The sequence below is a fragment of the Lynx rufus genome, unplaced genomic scaffold (genome assembly GCF_022079265.1).
Source record: "Lynx rufus isolate CCGP_SWC_20201006 ecotype Redwood Valley unplaced genomic scaffold, mLynRuf1.p SCAF_1, whole genome shotgun sequence".
Taxonomy (NCBI): Eukaryota; Metazoa; Chordata; class Mammalia; order Carnivora; family Felidae; genus Lynx; species Lynx rufus.
The window spans coordinates 90,630,776-90,648,488 of record NW_025814823.1 but is presented as its reverse complement, the minus strand read 5'-3'; the positions used below and the strand labels follow the sequence as shown (position 1 = coordinate 90,648,488).

The window sequence follows — 17,713 nt, the reverse complement described above, 5'->3', positions numbered from 1 at the left end:
GAACCAGCTATGTATCCTAGAATAAATCCTACTTGATCATGTGAATGATCCTTTTAACATATTGTTGGATTCAGTTTGCCAGTATTTTGCTGAGAATTTTTGCATCTGTGTTTATCAGGGATGTTAGCCTGTAGTTTTCTTTCTTGGTAGGACCTGTGTTCTGGTTTTGATATCAAAGTACTGCTGACCTCACAGAATGAATTTGGAAGTTTTCTTTGCTCTTCTGTTTTTTGGAATAGTTTGAGAAGATGGAGTATTAACTCTTCTTTAAATGTTTTTATATTTTATTTTATTTTATTTTATTTTATTTTATTTTATTTTATTTTATTTTATTTTATTTTAACGTTTATTTATTTTTGAGACAGGGAGAGACAGAGCATGAACAGGGGAGGGTCAGAGAGAGAGGGAGACACAGAATCCAAAACAGGCTCCAGGCTCTGAGCTGTCAGCACAGAGCCCAATGCGGGGCTCAAACTCACGGACCGCGAGATCATGACCTGAGCCGAAGTCGGACGCTTAACCGACTGAGCTACCCAGGTGCCCCTCTTAAAATGTTTTTTAAAGTTTATTTATTTTGGGGCGCCTGGGTGGCGCAGTCGGTTAAGCGTCCGACTTCAGCCAGGTCACGATCTCGTGGTCCGTGAGTTCGAGCCCCGCGTCAGGCTCTGGGCTGATGGCTCAGAGCCTGGAGCCTGTTTCCGATTCTGTGTCTCCCTCTCTCTCTGCCCCTCGCCCGTTCGTGCTCTGTCTCTCTCTGTCCCAAAAATAAATAAACGTTGAGAAAAAATTAAAAAAAAAAAAAAAAAAAAAAAAAAAGAAAAAAAAAAAAGTTTATTTATTTTGAGAGAGTAAGAATGAAAGGGGGAGGGGCATAAAGAGACAGGGACAGAGGATCCCAAGTGGGCTCCATGCCAACAGCAGAGAGTTCTGTGTGGGGCTCGAATTCACAAACTGTGAGATCATGACCTGAGCTGAAGTCAGACGCTTAACCTACTGAGCCACCCAGGTGCCCTTTAATTCTTTTTTAAGTAAATGTTTGGTAGAATTCACCTGTGAAGCCATCCAGTCCTAGACTTGTGTTTGTTGGGAGTTCTTTTTATTACAAATTCAATTTCATTACTAGAACTTGGTCTGTTCAGATTTTTTTTTATTATGTTTATTTATTTTGAGAGAAAAAGAGTGCGAGTGGGGCAGGGGCAGAGTGAGAGGGAGACACAGAATCCGAAGCAGGCTCCAGGCTCTGAGCTGTCAGCACAGAGCCCATCGCGGGGCTCAAACCCATGAGTGTGAGATCATGACCTGAGTCGAAGTCAGACAGTCAACCAGTTGGGCCATCCAGGCACCCCTAGATTTTTTTTTTTAAGTTTACTTATTTTGAGAGGTGGGGTGGGGCAGAGAAACAGGGAAAGAGAGAATTCCTAGCAGGCTCTGCACTGTCAGCTCAGAGCCTAACGTGGGACTCAAACTCACAAACCATGAGAACATGAGCTGAAATCAAGAGTCGGATACTTGAGGGGCGCCTGGGGTGCCTGGGTGACTCAATCGTTGAGCATCTGACTTTGGCTCAGGTCATGAAATCACAGTTCATGAGTTCAAGCCCCACATCGGGCTCTGTGCTGACAGCTCAGAGCCTGGAGCCTGCTTCAGATTCTGTGTCTCCCTCTCTGTCTCTGCCTCTCCCCAGCTCGCTCGCTCTCGCTCTCTCTCTCTCTCTCTCTCTCTCTCTCAAAAATAAATTAAAAAAAAAAAAGTCAGGGGGCGCCTGGGTGGCTCAGTCAGTTAAGCAACCGACTTCAGCTCAGGTCATGACCTCACAATTCATGGGTTTGAGCCCTGCATCAGGCTGTGTGCTGACAGTTCAGAGCCTGGAGCCTGCTTCCGATTCTGTGTCTCCCTCTCTCTGTACCTCCCCTGCTCATGCTCTGTCTCTCTCTGACTCTCAAAAAATAAATAAATGTTAATTAAAAAAAAAATTTTTTTTTTTAAAGTCAGATACTTAATTAACTGAGACACCCAGGTGCCCCGGTCTATTCAGATTTTTATTTCTTCCTAATTCAGTCTTGGAAGATCGTTAAGTTTCTAGGAATTTATCCATTTATTTTAGGTTGTCCAATGTGTTGGCATATAATTTTTCATAGTTGTATCTTACAGTCCTGTGGTGTCAGCTGTTACTTTTTCTCTTTCATTTCTGTATGTATGTATGTATGTATTTATAAATTTATTTATTTTGAGAGAGAGAGCGCAAGCAGGGGAAGGGCAGAGAGAGAAAAGGAGAGAATTCCAACTGGGGTCTTTCTGTCAATGCAGAGCCCCATGTGGGCTCAAACTCATGAACCGCAAGATCATGACCTGAGCCGAAGTCGGACGCTTAACTGACTGAGCCACCCAGATGCCCCTGAATTTATTTATTTGAGCCCTCTTTTTCTTGATGAGTCTGGCTGAAAGTTTATCAATTTTATCTTTTCAAAGAACCAGCTCTTGGTTTCATCTGGTCTTTGCTATTGTTTTTTTAGTCTCTATTTCATTTATAGCCATTCTTATTTTTATGATTTCCTTCCTTGTACTAACTTTGGGTTTTGCTCTTCTTTTTTTAGTTGCTTTATGTGTGAGGTTAGATTGTTTCTTTGAGATTTTTCTTGTTTCTTGAGGTAGGCCTGTATCCCTATAAATTTCCTTCTTAGGACTGCTTCTATTGCCTCCCAAAGATTTTGGACCACTGTGTTTCCATTTTCATTTGTCTCCAGGTGCTTTTTTTTTTTTTTAATGTCTCCTTTGATTTCTTTGTTGACCAATTTGTTGTTTGGTAGCATGTTGTTTAGCCTCCCCAGGTTTTTTTGGTGTATTTTTTGTATGTTTGTGCTTTTTCCAGTTTTTCTTCTATAATTGATTTTAAGTTTCATACTATTGTGGTCAGAAAAGCAGGTTAATATGATTTCAATCTTCTTAAATTTATTGAGACTCCTTGTGTGGCCTAACATGATCAATCCTGGAGAATGTCCCATGTGCACTTGAAAAGAATGTGTATTTTGCTATCTTGGAATAGAATGTTCTGTATATATCTGTTAAGTCCATCAGCTCTAATGTGTCATTCAAAACCACTGTTTCCTTACTGATTTTCTGCCTGGATGATCTATCCATTGATGTAAGTAGTCCCCTACTATTGTATTATTGTCAGTTTCTTTTTTAATGTTTGTTGTTAGCTGCTTTATGTATTTAGGTGCTTCCATGTTGGGTGCATAGATATTTATGATTTTTATATTCTTTTGCTGGACATATATCCTCAAGCTGGATTCAGCTTGTTAGATCTCTTTATCATCATGTAATTCTATTTTAGTCTCACATGGGTACTGCTACCCCAGCTTTTTTTTTTTTTTTTTTTTTTTTTTGCTTCCATTTGTGTGCGATATGTTTTTCTATCACTTCACTTTCGGTCTGTATATGTTTTTAGATCTGAAGTGAGTCTCTTATAGGCAGCATATAGACAGGTCTTGGTTTTTTTATCCATTCATCTCACCCTACCTATGTCTTCTGACTGGAGCAGATAGACCATTTAAATTTAAAGTCATTACTTGGGGCGCCTGGATGGTTCTGTCCATTGAGCGTCCGACTCTTGATTTCAGCTCATGTCATGATCTTAGGGTCATGGGATCAAGGCTCACAGTGGAGCCTGCTTAAGAGTCTCTCTCTCCCCACCTCTGCCCCTTTCTTGGGCTCGCTCTCTCCTCAAAAATAAATAAGTAAACATGCATATGTTCTCTCATAAATAAATAATCACTGACAGGTGTGTACTTATTGCCATTTTGTTGTTTTTTGGTTGTTTCTGTAGTTATTCTCTATTCCTTCTCTTGCTCTCTTCACTTGCAGTTGATGGCTTCCTATAGTGTTGTGCTTATATTCCTTTCTCTTTGTTTTTTGTGTGTCTATTATAGGTTTTTGATTGGTGGTTACCATAAGGTTCATATATAACATTTTTTTTAAAGTTTATTCATTTTGAGAGAGAGAGAAGCGTGCGCAAGTGAGTGGGAGCGGGAGAGGGGCAGAGAGAGGGAGAGAGAGAATCCCAACCAGACTCCACACTGTCAGGAAGCCAGAAGCCTGAGGCTGGATATTAGCACAGTTGCTTTCTTCTAAGGGCTGTGAGAAGGACTGTAAGCATCCCTGTCCCCTAGCTGCTGGTGGTTGCTGGTGATCATTGGCAATAATCTTTTCAAAGAACCACCTTTTTTTCTAATATTCTTTATTGTCTGTTGTTCCATGTTTCATTGATTTCCACCCTTCCTTTTATTATATTCTTTTTTTAAGGTTTTCTTTTTTTTTATAAGTTTGTTAAGCTTATTATACATTATTATAAGTTTATTATAAGTTTATTTTGAAACAGGGGCACCTGGGTGGCTCAGTCGGTTAAGCGTACAACTTTAGCCCACGTCATGATCTGTGAGTTCGAGCCCCACATCGGGCTCTGTACTAACAGCTCAGAGCCTGAAGCCTGCTTCAGATTCTGTGTCTCTCTCTTTCTCTGCTCCTCCCCCACTCATGCTCTGTCTCTCTCAAACATAAACATTAAAAAAAGAAGAAAGAAAGAAAGAACGGGCCTGAGCAGGGGAGGGGGCAGAGAGACACAGAATCCCAAGCAGGCTCTGCGCTGGGGGCTCAATCTCACAACCATGAGATCATGCCCTGAGCCAAAATCAAGAGTCAGATGCTTAACTGACTGAGTCACCCAGGTACCCCTTTATTATATTCTTTCTGATTTCTTTGCGTTTGCTCTGTAATTTATTTTCATCTTCTGAAATGCATGCTTAGCTCATCTGTTTTATCTTTTTTTTTTATTTCATAAAAAAATTTATTTGGGGGCAGCTGGCTGGCTCAGTCAGTAGAGCATGTGACTTTTGATCTCAAGGTTGTGAGTTCAAGCCCCATGCTGGGGGTAGTTTGCTTTAAAAAATAAAAATAAATAAAAAAGATGTTATTTGAAGTTAAAAATGACCCACACAACTACTGCTTTAGCTGTGGCGCTCAAATTTTGACAAAAGTATATCACCTAAGAAGCACATTTATTCACAGCTCAGCCTCTCTGAAACCTACATGCATCTTACAGTCAATGGCACATGTTCTAAGTAGCTGTTTTTTCTTGCTTAGTGGTGTGTAAAATTAGGATACGTCTTCCACTCAGTGCATCTTCAATACCATACAATATTGCATAGTGTTTTCACTGGCTTTTACCTCTAAATATTTCTTTTTTTTTTTTTTTTAAGTTTATTTATTTTTGAAAGAGAAAGCACAAGTAGGGGAGGGGCAGAGAGAGAGGGAGAGAGAGAATCCGCAGCAGGCTCCAGGCTGTCAACCCAGAGCCTGATGCAGGGCTCAAACTTACGAACTATGAGATAATGACCTGGGCCAAAATGAAGAGTCGGACAATTAACCAACTGAGCCACCCAGGCGCCCCTACCTCTCAGTATTTCTTAATTAGTCCTCTGGTTTACATTTTTAGCTCAACAGCTTTTTAGTGATATGCTATGTAGTTTAGTTTCTAAGATATGAGGCAGTTTTAGCCATTCTTTTGTTGTTAATGTCTAACTGTATTATATTAAGGTCCAAGAATACAGTCTATATTATATTAGGAACTTATTAGGACTTCCTTCTGTCATCAGCCTTTCCATATCCTTTTATTTTAAAAGTGTCTGTTATAGACACACAGGGACACAGTGCTTTTTGCCTGCCCCCCCCCCCGCCTGGGCCCCCCGGTACATGCCTGGATTCAGAAGTCACACAGTTGTGGGTGTAAATCTGCTGTATCGCACATCTGTGCCAGCCTCCCTCTGTGCTTAGGGAACTGGGGCTGACCAGCCGGCCACAAGAACCTGCAAGGGCCTGATGAACTCGTAGGTGTGCTTGGTATGTAGGAACAGCTCTGCAACACTGTCAGATCTCACTCTGAAGTTCTTTTTTTAAAAAGGAGCATGGACCTTTCATAGAGGGAAACAAAAAGCTTATTACTTCCTTTTTGGCCTTTCTTTGTGTGGATAAAGCTGGGAGCCTCAGTCCAGTTTGTCTTCCAGTGCTATGGGAAAGACCAGCAATTAGTGAAATGCTCCTAGAAATGTTGTGAAAGTACAGATTGAATCATCAAACCCTCTCTTAACCCTGAGCAGGCACAGCAGTGAGAGAGAGGCAGAGTATGACCCCTCTTCCTTGCCTTTGCAGAATGCAGAGAGCTGTTTACAGCAGAAGAATGAAGCCATCACATCTTTTGAAGAAAAAACCAACCAGGTTATGTCCAGCATGAAACAGATGGAAGAAAGGTAATCACTCCCTGTGGCAGATACTCCCTAGAAGGTGCTGGACATTCCCCAGGCCCGGGAACTTACTCAGAGTCTCTCTCAAAAGGCCAGATAACTTGGGATGAAAGTCCTTTGGGATTGTAGTCTTGCTGAGCAAGGGGGCTGGATTCCCATCCTTGCCTAAGTGTGTATTCCCTTAATCAATCTCTGGGTGACTGTATCACATTGTCTTCTCAGGAGTCAGACCCATACAGTGAGCTCCTTGTCACCGACACACTTAAACATCAGTCTGTAATGGGTCAGAATAGAGCCTGAAAGCAGACCCCAACGAATATGGCAACTGATTTTCTTACAGAGGTGCAAAGGCAGTTCAAGGGAGAAAGGAAAATCTTTTCAATAAATGATACTGGGACAATCGGACATGCATAAGCAAAAAAAACGGACCTTGGTTGTATACTTCCTATCTTCTACAAAAATTAGCTGGAAATGGATCATAAGTCTAAATGGAAAACTCAAAACTTACAACCTCTGGAAGAAAACCTAGGAGAAAATCTTTGTGATCTTGGATTAGGCAAAGAGATCTTAGACATGACATAAAAGCATGGGATCCAGGGCCCCTGGGTGGCTCAGTCAGTTGAGTGTCCAACTCTTGATTTCGGCTCAGGTCATAATTTCACGGTTCATGAGTTCGAGTCCCATGCCAGGCCCTGCGCTGGCACTGCAGAGCCTGCTTGGGATTCTCTCTCTCAGCCTGCTCTCTCTTGCTCTCTCTGTCAAAATAAATAAATAAAAACTTAAAAAAAGTAATACTTTTGAAAAGCATGGTGTCCATGGGAGGAAAAACTTGATAAGTTGGACTTTATCAAAAGGTAAAACCTTTGTGCTATGAAAGACATGGTTAAGAGAATAAAAAGACCAGCTAGAGATTGACAGAAAACTTGCAAATCACTTAACTGACAAAGTTATATATTCTGTCTCCAGAATATATAAAGAACTCTCAAAACTCAACAGACAACCCAGTTGAAAAATGGACAAAAGACTTGAACGGACACTTCGCCAAAGAGGACATAGGGATGGCAAATAAGCACACAAAAAGATGTTCAGTGTCAGTAGCCATCAAGGAGGTACATGTTTTGTTATGTTTTGTTTTAAATATTCATTTTTGAAAGAGTGCAAGCAGGGGAGGGGCAGAGAGAGGGGGACAAAGGTGGGCTTTTGTGCTAACAGCAGTGAGCCCTCTGTGGGTTCGAACTCACAAACCGCAAGATGAGGACCTGAGCCAAGGCAGACACTCAACCAGTTGAGCCACCCAGGCACCCCCAGGGAAGTACATGTTAAAATCACAGTGAGATGCTACTACACACCTGTTAGAACAGCTAAATATCTTTTTAATGACAATACCGAGTGCTGACAGGGCTACAGAGCAACTAGAACTCTCCTACATGACCGGTGGGGATGCCAAATGGTACAGCCACATTGGAAAACAGTGTCTTAAAATACAGCTAACCTTACTCTTCCATCTGACCCAACAATCCCACTCCTGGGTATCAGCCCAAGAGAAATGGAAACTAATGTCCTCACAAAAGCCCATACACAAATGTTTGTAGCAGGTCTATTCATTATTGTCAAAACTAGAAGCGAGTTAGAGGTGTTTCATCGAATGAAGTAAGAACAAACTGGTACCCTGTACAGTGAAATAGTACTCAGGCAGAGGAAGGAATGAGCCACTGATCCACAAACTTGATTTCAGCGATACTAAGCTGAGAGAAAGAAGCCAGGCTTAAAACGTTATTTATATAAAGTATGATTCCACTTATAGGACACTCTGGAAAAGAAAAAGTCAATGGTATCAGCCGATCAGGGGTCAGGGGTGGGAAGGGAGCCTTCAGGGGTGACAGAACTGCTCTGTCTCTTGATCACCATGGTGGTTCCATGGGTCTATCCGTGTGCTAAAAACTCTGGGAATTGGGCACACGCATGAGTCAATCTTACTGTGTGCATATTTACAACAAAAGCCACGAGAACAGGAAAACACGATACCTTCGGTGGCGAGGGTGGCTCCTTTCCTTATGCAGATGTGCTTGCTTCGGTGCAGGTTACGGCAGTCTGAAAGGGCCAGGCAGGGGGCCGAGGAGCGGAGCCACCGGCTGCAGCAGGAGCTGGGCGGCCGGACGTGTGCTTTGCAGCAGCAGCTCTCACAGTTGCATGAGCAGTGGTAGGCGGGCGGCCCGGTGGGGGGCGGGGGGGGCGGGCCGTGGCCTCTTCGAAGTTTAACCCTCATCTCCTGCGAGGCTGGAATGAGGGTTTGAGCGTGCGTGTAAAGCCCAGTGTTGAGTGACAGATGTCTGTGTTTCACAAATGAGAGAGCTGGTTCGGGGGTTCAGGAACGTCCCAGGGCCACTTGGCTGGTGAGCAGCGGGGGGTGGGGGGGTCCAGTAGCTTTCTCCTGCCCCCACCCCCAGTGTCCTCCAGTGGGAGCTGGCTCTGGGTTGGAAAAAGCAGAACTCGTGTTGCAACCCCCCACGCCCCAGGTCTTGCCTCAGTAGGGGATCCCACAGGTGCAGCCCTAAGTGTCCCCAGGCCCTTTTGCTTTCTTTCGGCTCACATGCAGTCAAGTGTGCACCTGCCCTTCTTCCCCTTGAGGGGTCCCGGTGTCCCCTGTGGAGGGGCAGGCAGCCCTGCTCCAGTGACGGGTCTAGATACGCATGTGACAATGCCAATTCCAATTCCCCGTTCCCTGTGTGGTGAATTGGGTTGGCGATTGTGCAGTTTCCGTGCAAATCTCCCACTGAGACTAACTCCAGTTCACTTTGGGAAAACAGCTCAAGTCTAGAGAAAGAGCTGAAATCAGAAAAAGAGCAAAGACAGGCTCTTCAACGAGAATTACAGCAGGAGAAAGACACTTCCTCTCTGCTCCGAGCAGAGCTACAGCAAGTGGAAGGATTAAAAAAGGTAAGGCAGGGGTGCCTGGGTGGCTCGGTTGAGTGTTGGACTCTTGATCTCAACTCAGGTCACGATCTCGCAGTTCATGAGTTGGAGCCCCACATCATGCTGTGTGCTGACAGCATGGAGCCTGCTTGGGATTCTCTCTTTCCCTTTCTCTGCCCCTCCCCTGCTCACTCACTCACTCTCTAAGTAAATAAATAAACAAACAAACTAACTAAAAAAAAAGAAAAGTAAGGCAGCCATCCTTGGGAGAAAAAGAGCTACCAGTGTCTCGGGAAACTGCAACCACAGAGCCAGAGCTGGTGCCCATGGAGCTGCTCCTCTGGGCAGCCGGTGCACACACCAGACACTCAGGGATGAGTGCTGTGAACAGAACATTCCCTGCTGTGGGCAGGGGTGGTCTGGGAAGAGTGACGGGCAGATCTGAATGACAGCAAGGGACGGCGATGCACAGGTCCAAGCTAAGAACCTCTCAGGCAGATAGCAGGAAGTGTGAGGGTCTGTCATGGTCAAGGAGCAGAAAGAAGGGCCATGAGGCTGAGGTGTGGCGAGCGGAAGAAGGAAGCACTGGAGCTGAGGCCTCAGGTGGGCAGACCGATCTCGGGCCCCCAGAGCTGCACGAAGGGATTTGGATCTTATCTTGAGCACGGTAAGAAGCTGTTGGGGGCATGGAGGGGGTGGGGGAGGTACATGGCCCACTTCATTTTAAGACCGTCACCAGCTACTGTGTGAGAATGGGTGGCGGGCTTGCAAGAGAGGAAACAGTAAGCATGAACATCTTCCACCAAGTGCCACACCTCCACCCCAGAGGGGCTCGGCCTAGGGTCAGGTATCCTGGTTCCCCAGAACTTTCTGGGTCTGGGCCACCCCTGGGAAGCCAACCGAACCAGTCTCTGCCTGGAGTCACCTCGGTCCTCTGGTGAAGGTGAGGCCTGGATCCTATGGAAAGCTTCAGGGAGAGAGATGTTGGGGTGCCAGAATGGCATCTCTGTCTGGTTGCAGAACTAGATCTCCCAGGGAACCCAGGCAGTCTACAAGTCTTCCCCGATGATAAAATCGCCAGGCATCTCCCGCAAAGGCTGGAGGTCCCCACAATGCTGGTGGGAGCAGCTGCAGCCTGCTAGGGGGTGTCCCTGGCTACTGCAGCCTCTCCTGGTGGGACTGGCATGCCTTCCGCACCACACCTGCCCTGGCGGAGGGTCCTTGAGGCTGGGGCAGCTCCCAGACCCGGATCTCGTTGTGCTGAACGTGGTAATGGGTCCTGCTGCACAATCTGAATGAGCCAACAAAGGCATTTTGGTTTCTGTTGAAAAGTGTCTAGAGCCCCTTGCTGGGGAGCCCACTAGGCCAGGGGTGGGGAGGACCCCTGGGGAGGGGAGAAGTTCCTCATGAGCCTCTCAGGCTTGGAAAAGGGAGGAGAAGAAATGGAGGGCAGAAGAGGACTCCCAGAAAGTTCTGCATCATGCCTCTTTTATTCCACTCCCAACTACTTTGGTGTAAGATTTGAATCGCTTGCCCTCCCCACCTCCCACCCGCACTTACATACACACACAAGAAACAAAATGTATCTGACATCAGCAGGGTGCCCTGTGCCGTGTGCCTGTGACAGCAGGCTCTGGGGTGGCTGGGAGGGAAGTGCCCACCACTTAGGCCTAAGCCCTGAACCGCACTGTCCTGGGTCTTCTGTCCTGGCCCTCGCCAGCCTGTGTCAAGGTGCCCTGTTCTCAGGTTGCGATGGTTGTCACTGTGTGAGCTGCTCTCCCCACATGCACGAGAATGAGATCCCAATCTGGGCCTTCATCAGCCTTGTTCACTCACTCACGACCAGCCCTTTCCAAAAAACACTATCAGGACAAGCCTTCCCTGGGCAAGTGACCTACAGTTCTATAGAAGTTTTCACCTGTGTATTTTTGGAGGTAATTCTCTGTGTTTAAACAGTCCTTTAATAGCAACTCAGATGGGCAGAGCCTTGTTTGCCCTGGGAGGAGGACTGTTTGAATGGAGCTGTTTCCTGCTCCATGTCACTGTCCCCACCGCAGGGCCACCCCTGTAGCATTCACCTTGCAGTTGCCCATTCTGGAGAAACAGGCTGGTGAGAAGTAACCCACGAAGTAACTCCGTCTGGAGTGCGGTTCATACAACAAAACTGCTTTTTGCACTTGAAAAGCATTCTGCCCTTCTTGTTGCTGTGATCGCTAAGCCTTTTTTTTTTTTAATTTTTTAATAATTTTTGAGAGACAGAGCATGAGCATGAGCAAGGGAGGGGACAGAGAGAGGGGGAGTCACAGCTTCCAAAGCAGGCTCCAGGCTCCGAGCTGTCAGCATGGAGCCCGATGCAGGGCTCGAACTCACGAACCACGAGATCATGACCTGAGCTGAAGTTGGACGCCCAACCGACTGAGCCACCCAGGTGCCCCTGTGATCGCTAAACCTTTTAAAAAAAAAAAAAAAAGAAAGAAAGAAAAAGACTGTCAGCGTATCAGGCATCTGGTCGGTTCGTTTTAGGAGCTGCGGGAGCTCCAGGATGAGAAGGCGGAGTTGCAGAAGGTTTGTGAGGAGCAGGAACAGGCCCTCCAGGAAATGGGGCTGCACCTCAGCCAGTAAGACCCCAGTCCCCCTCACCTGCCCCCTGCGCTGCCCCCTGGAGTCACACCAGCCTGCCCACCGGGCCCTGAACCAAATTGTGTTGTCGTGGAAGGGAGGGCTGGGAAGGAGGCCTGCCAGGTGGAGGTCAGGCCTCAAGGACGCAATGCTGGTTTAACGCGTTAAGAAACCCCAGATGGGTGAACCAGATCGGTGGGGGGCGGGCTGCTTGCTGGGCCTGCAGTCAGACCAGAGTGGATACTGTGGTTTGAGGGTTCCAGCCTGCCCTAGCCAAAGTGCAGTCACCTCCAGCCTTTCTGGATACTCACACCCACCAGTCTTTCTGTCTGCCCTGCTGGCTGCTGCTGCAGGAGTGCCGATGTTGGTGCTTCTGTCTGTCCTGTAACTGGACAGCTCTCCTTCCCGATGTCCCAGTCCTGCCAAGTTGCTCTGGACAGTCTGATAGGTCACAGCCGATACTAGAATATGTCCACCTGTGCAATTATTGTTGTTGTTTTTTTAATATTTCTTGAAAGAGATAGGGCATGAGCAGGGGAGGGGCAGAGAGAGAGACACAGAATTCGAAGCAGGCTCCAGGCTCCAACCCACAAACCGTGAGACCTGAGCCAAAGTCGGACACTTAACTGACTGAGCCACCCAGGTGCCCCTATTAATTACTGAATTTTCAAAGCCATGGGGGAGCTTTTTCTCCTTCTGAGTCAGGACTCTTGGTTTCAGAGGGACAGAAATCCAACTCAAACTGTCTGAAGCAGAAAAAGCCATCAGAACTGTCTCTCCTTCCTACCTCTGCCGTCCTGTCTGTTGCTTCCACCACGAGGGGCTCTGGCCCACATCAGGGCAGAATGGCTCCCACAGGGACTCCAGGTTGACTTGCCACCCCCACCAGAGTCCTGTTCTGGTGCCTGCCATAAGCATGGTGACCAGAGAGAGAAGGGCTGTCATGGCCAGCACAGCCTGGGCTCAGGCTCCATGCTGAATAAAACCCTGACCAGAAAAGGTCCAGAGAGGAGGGTGACCAGGAGAAGAAACTAGAATCACTGAAGTAGTATGCACACCGAACAGGACATCCCTCAGTTGGGCTGCGTGGGGGTTGCTGTGTCAGGACACGTGACACAGGCAGGAGTTCCCCAGGGAACCTTTGTGCTTCTTCCCTCCTTCCCTCCCTCCTTCTTCATGTCACCAGGTGACACCAGAGAAGACTCCCTTCAGATCCCTCCACCAGCCAGACACAGCTGCCTGGTTTCTTTATGTCACCAAAGTCTGGGTCCTTCCCAAGCTTATTTCCCAGGGAAGTGCTTACACGATCAGGCTGCCCTCTCCACCTGGTGTCCCCAGGTCTCTCCACCCAGGCAGCTGCTGGTGCTGTCAGTCTGCAGGCCTGTTCCTAAGCTGGTCAGGGCAGGAGGGAACGTCTTTTTCTAAGGGACCTGATGCTCAGTTTCCTAATCTTCCCCCAGAAGACTAGCTCGGGTCTCAGAGCCCGGCCACTTTGACACTTGGATTAGGTTAATCCAATGACAGTTTAGGCTAATCTCAGCTTTCAAGGGCTCAGACCATCCCCCCTGCCCCACCCGCCCACAATTACAACTTCTTACAGTTTCATTTTATCTGGTTTAATCCTGCCAGTTTAGACCATGTTCAGTCGGTCGTTTATGTGGACAACTAACAAATTATTCTTACCCTAACAAGAATGGAGCAAGGACAAATGACCATGTCCTCTGAGGACTGTTCTAAAAGGAGCAGGCAGCAGGAAAAGGGCCCAGAGAGCCCTGCAGATTCTGGTTCCTGAGGGGAGCACACACAGCCCCACTCCAGCACATGCCGTATGCAGGAATGGTTGCCCAGAGAAGCCAGGAAACTGGACTTCTAGGACATTATCTTTTTATTTTTTAAGTTTATTTATTTTGAGAGAGAGACACCCCAAGTGGGGGAGGGGCAGATGGAGAGAGAGAGTCTGCACTGCAGCGCAGAGCCCAATGCAGGGCACGAACTCACAAAGCTGTGAGATGGTGACCCAAGCCAAAACCAAGAGTCAGACGCTTAACTGAGCCCCCCAGGCACCCGTATCCTCAATCTTTAAATGGCTGCAACTATTTCCAAGTCTTCTGAAAGCTTACAGGATCAACAGTCTGTTCTTGGGCCATGTTCAGTCCACAGGCTCAACCTCGGAGCATGGCAGACGTGAGCCAACCTCAAGAGGTGGCTCTGGGATGATGAAAAGGTAGAAAGAGTGTTCCAGAATGACTCACGTTATGGGACAGCTCTCTCAATAAGCCCTGTCTCCCTCCCGAAGCCAGACAGTCGCTGTTGAGAGCCTCTCACTGCTTCTAAATGATTTTTGCCTTTTTTTTTTCTTCAAGGTCAAAGCTGAAGATGGAAGACATCAAAGAAGTAAATAAGGCACTGAAGGTACTGGATTGTTGATGTTATTAGCATAAGAATCTCTGCCCAAGAGCAGCTGTTGGTCAGCTAGTGTGAACGCCCCATGTGCTCTTGGGTTTTGCCACAAGTCAGGTGAGCGTGTGCAGCTGAGGCTTCAGTGGCGGTTAGCACTTGTTCACAGAGCAGAGCCAGGTGACCTGGTGAGAGGTGGTGCTGCTGAGCGGCGGGCCCAGAACCCTGGTCTGGATCCGGGCTCCTCAGCTGTCAGCCGTAGTTCCACCCCAGGCCTGCCACACAGGTGCCCAAATGGAGGAAGCACAAAGTGGCAGAGAGATCCAGGGATTGTTGAATAGGGAGCGTGAGACCTCTCCCTGCAAGTGAGGGGCCGGAGGCCACCCTATTTCTGGGGACCATTCAAGCCCTGAGCTGGGCCGTGTTTCTGGACCACCTTGGGGAGGGCAGGATGATGCACCCACCTACGGAGAGCTGGAACGTGGGGACCAGGTGACTAGGTACGGGCACCAGGCTGGCCCACTAGGGTCGGGACAGGGACAGTTCAGAGAAGGGACCGCCCACCTGGGACAGGAGTTTGTGGCCTCTGCTGGATGGAGACCCTAGTGCACACAGGGCAGAGGCAAACTGTCACAGCAGCTTACGGCAGCCCTGACTTAACATCATGCACCTTCCCCGCCCTTGCAGGTAGGCAGCGCCTTAGGGGAGATCGCTGTGAGCTGCTTTTCTGAAAAACTGCTGGAATGTCCAACAGTGACAGCAGCACTCGAGGAAGGAGCTGTTGGGCGTGGTCACGCTACAGCTCTTAGGGTCACTCTGTCACCAAGAAAGTGACATCCACCAGAGGCTAAGGAGCCAGAAAAGTTTCTCAGGTCTTTGGCCCCTTTGAAAGCTCAGTCCCTGCAGCTGAACAAATCATACCTCCTGGTTGTCCTTTAGAAAGAGCTTTCAGAGTGGCGGCTGCCTCTGTAGAATGGAGACTCCTGCCTCCCCGCCTCGCTCTGAGGGTCAGGGGCTCAGCATGTGGAGAAGGGCCTCCCATCCCATGGCACGTTGCCTTCTGTCTCAGCAGGGACTGCCATCACAGACCTGGTCTGGCTGACCAGTCTGGCCCCTCTCCCTCCTGCCAGTTCAGCAGGGGGACACTGGAGAATGTCTCAGCCAGGATCCGGTTGCAGGCATCAGATCCTGACTCTTGTTACCTCAGCTGAAGGGCATTTATTGAAAGGGGGTTGGGGAAGGCTCAGGTTCCCGGGAAGCTGGGGGATCTGGCTGCAGGCCGGGAAGCCAGGGCCAGAGGGCAGACGGTCTGCAGCATGTGAGCTGTGGTCAGGGCAGGGAGGCCCTAGGAGGCCCTATCTAGCGTAAAGTGGCTGTCCCTCAAAAGGTGCTATTAGAGAAGCGGTAGGCCACTGACATTGGGCAGTCAAAGGTCCATCAGGAGCCAGGCTGTAAACTGGGATTCTGTGGTGGTCTTTCCTCCCCCAGGGCCATACTTGGCTGAAAGACGATGAAGCAACGCACTGTAAGCAGTGTGAAAAGGAGTTCTCCATTTCCCGAAGAAAGGTACGTGGGGTGGCCCTCCATTGGCTCACACAGGTGGGGCTCCCCTCCCACCCCCAGTCCCACAGGGGCCACCGCACTGTGATCATACTTGCTGGTCTGCTGGCCCACGGAGATGGTTTCCCAGCTCATGCCCAGAGCTAGTCTAGGTGAGCAGATCATTGAAAATTCATTTTAAGCAACAGGACCAACATCTGGCAAAGTGAGGCAAAAACAATCTCTAGAGAACCGGTGAGCAGCGAGTCTCCGGACAGGCCCCCAAGTGGCACCAAAAGCTCACTGGCATCTGGGCAGGGCCAGTGCCCTGGTAAGTCTGCCTCTGCCAGTGTACAGCCTGCCCTCAGGCTCCAGGAACAGAAGGTCCTATACCTTTGGTCCAGGGTTGACAGGGCTTTGAGTGACCAGTTGGGCATGATAGGGGCAGGATATAGATGCCAAGCAAAACTGGAAACCTCTACAGCCCACAGTACCCCATCCACTACTACACAGGTGCGCATGCTCACCGGTCCCAGCTAATGGCCTCTCTGTGGAAAAGTACAACTCCCAAACCTTAGTGCCTTGCAGTAGGTCCAGAGGTAGAAACAGCCTTCCCGAGGCTACCGTTGAAATCCTGCTTTTCCACAAGGCCTGCTGGACACTAGGGCCTCTCCATCCCCACCTGTGAACGGCCTGGCAGAGGTTCATTGTCTAGCCTGATGGGGTTGAGCTGTTGGCAGAAATGACAGATTTCTACATGGATCCTGGTCTTGGCGTTCTGCCCAAGGCTTAGGCAGTTCTTCACAAAGTAAGACACCCATCAGGAGGGGCTGGCTGGCTAAAGAAACCTGGGGTCCCACCACAGGGTACAGGGATTGCAGGGACTGAACCAGGGCCCCCAACTCCAGTAAACACATTCTGAAGGAAAAGAGCCTGATTCATACAAGCGCATGCCCCTCCACCACCACTCTGCAGACCTTAGAGGCACAGGATTGTAGAAACAAAGGTCTGCAAGGACCCCTTCCAAACTGACACATCTGCAAGTCTGCCTTAGGTTTTAAGATCCCTCCTCCAAAGGCTGTAAGACCAAAGTGGGTGTACGGATGGGGGAGCATAGCACACCATGATGGTCTCTCTGTCCTGCAGCACCACTGCCGTAACTGCGGCCACATCTTCTGCAACACGTGTTCCAGCAACGAGCTAGCACTGCCCTCCTACCCCAAGCCCGTGCGTGTGTGCGACAGCTGCCACACGCTGCTCCTGCAGCGCTGCTCCTCATCCACTGGCTCCTAAGCACACAGGGCGTCGGCGAGGCAGCCTCAGAACAGTGCCAAACTCTGTGGGTCTCGGGGGATGCCCAGGGGCTTGGGGAAGCAGGAAGGAACGCGATCCTGGCCGGCTGTGCACACAGCATGGCGGAATGGAAGGTACACGCCTCTCCTCTCCGGACTGTATGGAATTAACCTATCTGCTAACCTGTCTGGATGCTTCCTTCTCACTTGGCTACATCACTGGCTTTGGCTCCAGTGTAACTTCATGATTTTGCTACTGTCATTTTTCACTTTTCAAAAAAATTGTCTGGTTTTATGGCAGCCGTACTAGTATAATGAGCAACCAGTTCCGCCCCCCCGCACCGTGCCTTCCCTGCTTCAGAAGCCAGAGATTTGCCACATCACACCCTTGTTAATATGTGTCTTTGGACCTGCAATAAAATCATTTATTTTTCACTCCGGTGCAGAAAGCATAGGCACTCGTGTCCGTGTCACAGAGGTCAGGGTCAGCCTCTGGAGAGGCCTCAGGGCAGCCCCCATGTCAGGACTAAAGGCCCTCAAGGAGGGCAGCTGCCTTTGAGGTGAGCCTGCTGGGTTCTGGTACAGGCTGTGCCCTGTCCAGTGAGCTGAGGACGACATAGGCCATTAAGTCCACCAACAGGCACAGAGGAAGTGACC

General features: G+C 48.6%; 1 protein-coding gene across 3 annotated transcripts in view; it reads left to right on the top strand.

Annotated features, from left to right (window-relative positions):
* The window catches only part of RUFY1 (RUN and FYVE domain containing 1), a 59,738-nt gene extending 42,247 nt beyond the window's left edge, over window positions 1–17,491 (top strand). Inside the window, exons 12-18 of one of the 3 annotated variants that reach the window (XM_047082980.1) lie at window positions 6,205–6,302; window positions 8,377–8,496; window positions 9,104–9,233; window positions 11,733–11,827; window positions 14,192–14,240; window positions 15,714–15,791; window positions 16,911–17,491. In XM_047082980.1, coding sequence (XP_046938936.1) covers window positions 6,205–6,302; window positions 8,377–8,496; window positions 9,104–9,233; window positions 11,733–11,827; window positions 14,192–14,240; window positions 15,714–15,791; window positions 16,911–17,057 — 717 coding nt within the window. In that variant the 3' untranslated portion in view covers window positions 17,058–17,491. Of the gene's footprint in view, window positions 1–6,204; window positions 6,303–7,262; window positions 7,406–8,376; window positions 8,497–9,103; window positions 9,234–11,732; window positions 11,828–14,191; window positions 14,241–15,713; window positions 15,792–16,910 lie in introns of those variants that run through there. The other 2 variants (XM_047082988.1, XR_006962655.1) reach the window with 2 other exon arrangements.
* Window positions 17,492–17,713: the final 222 nt, after the last annotated feature.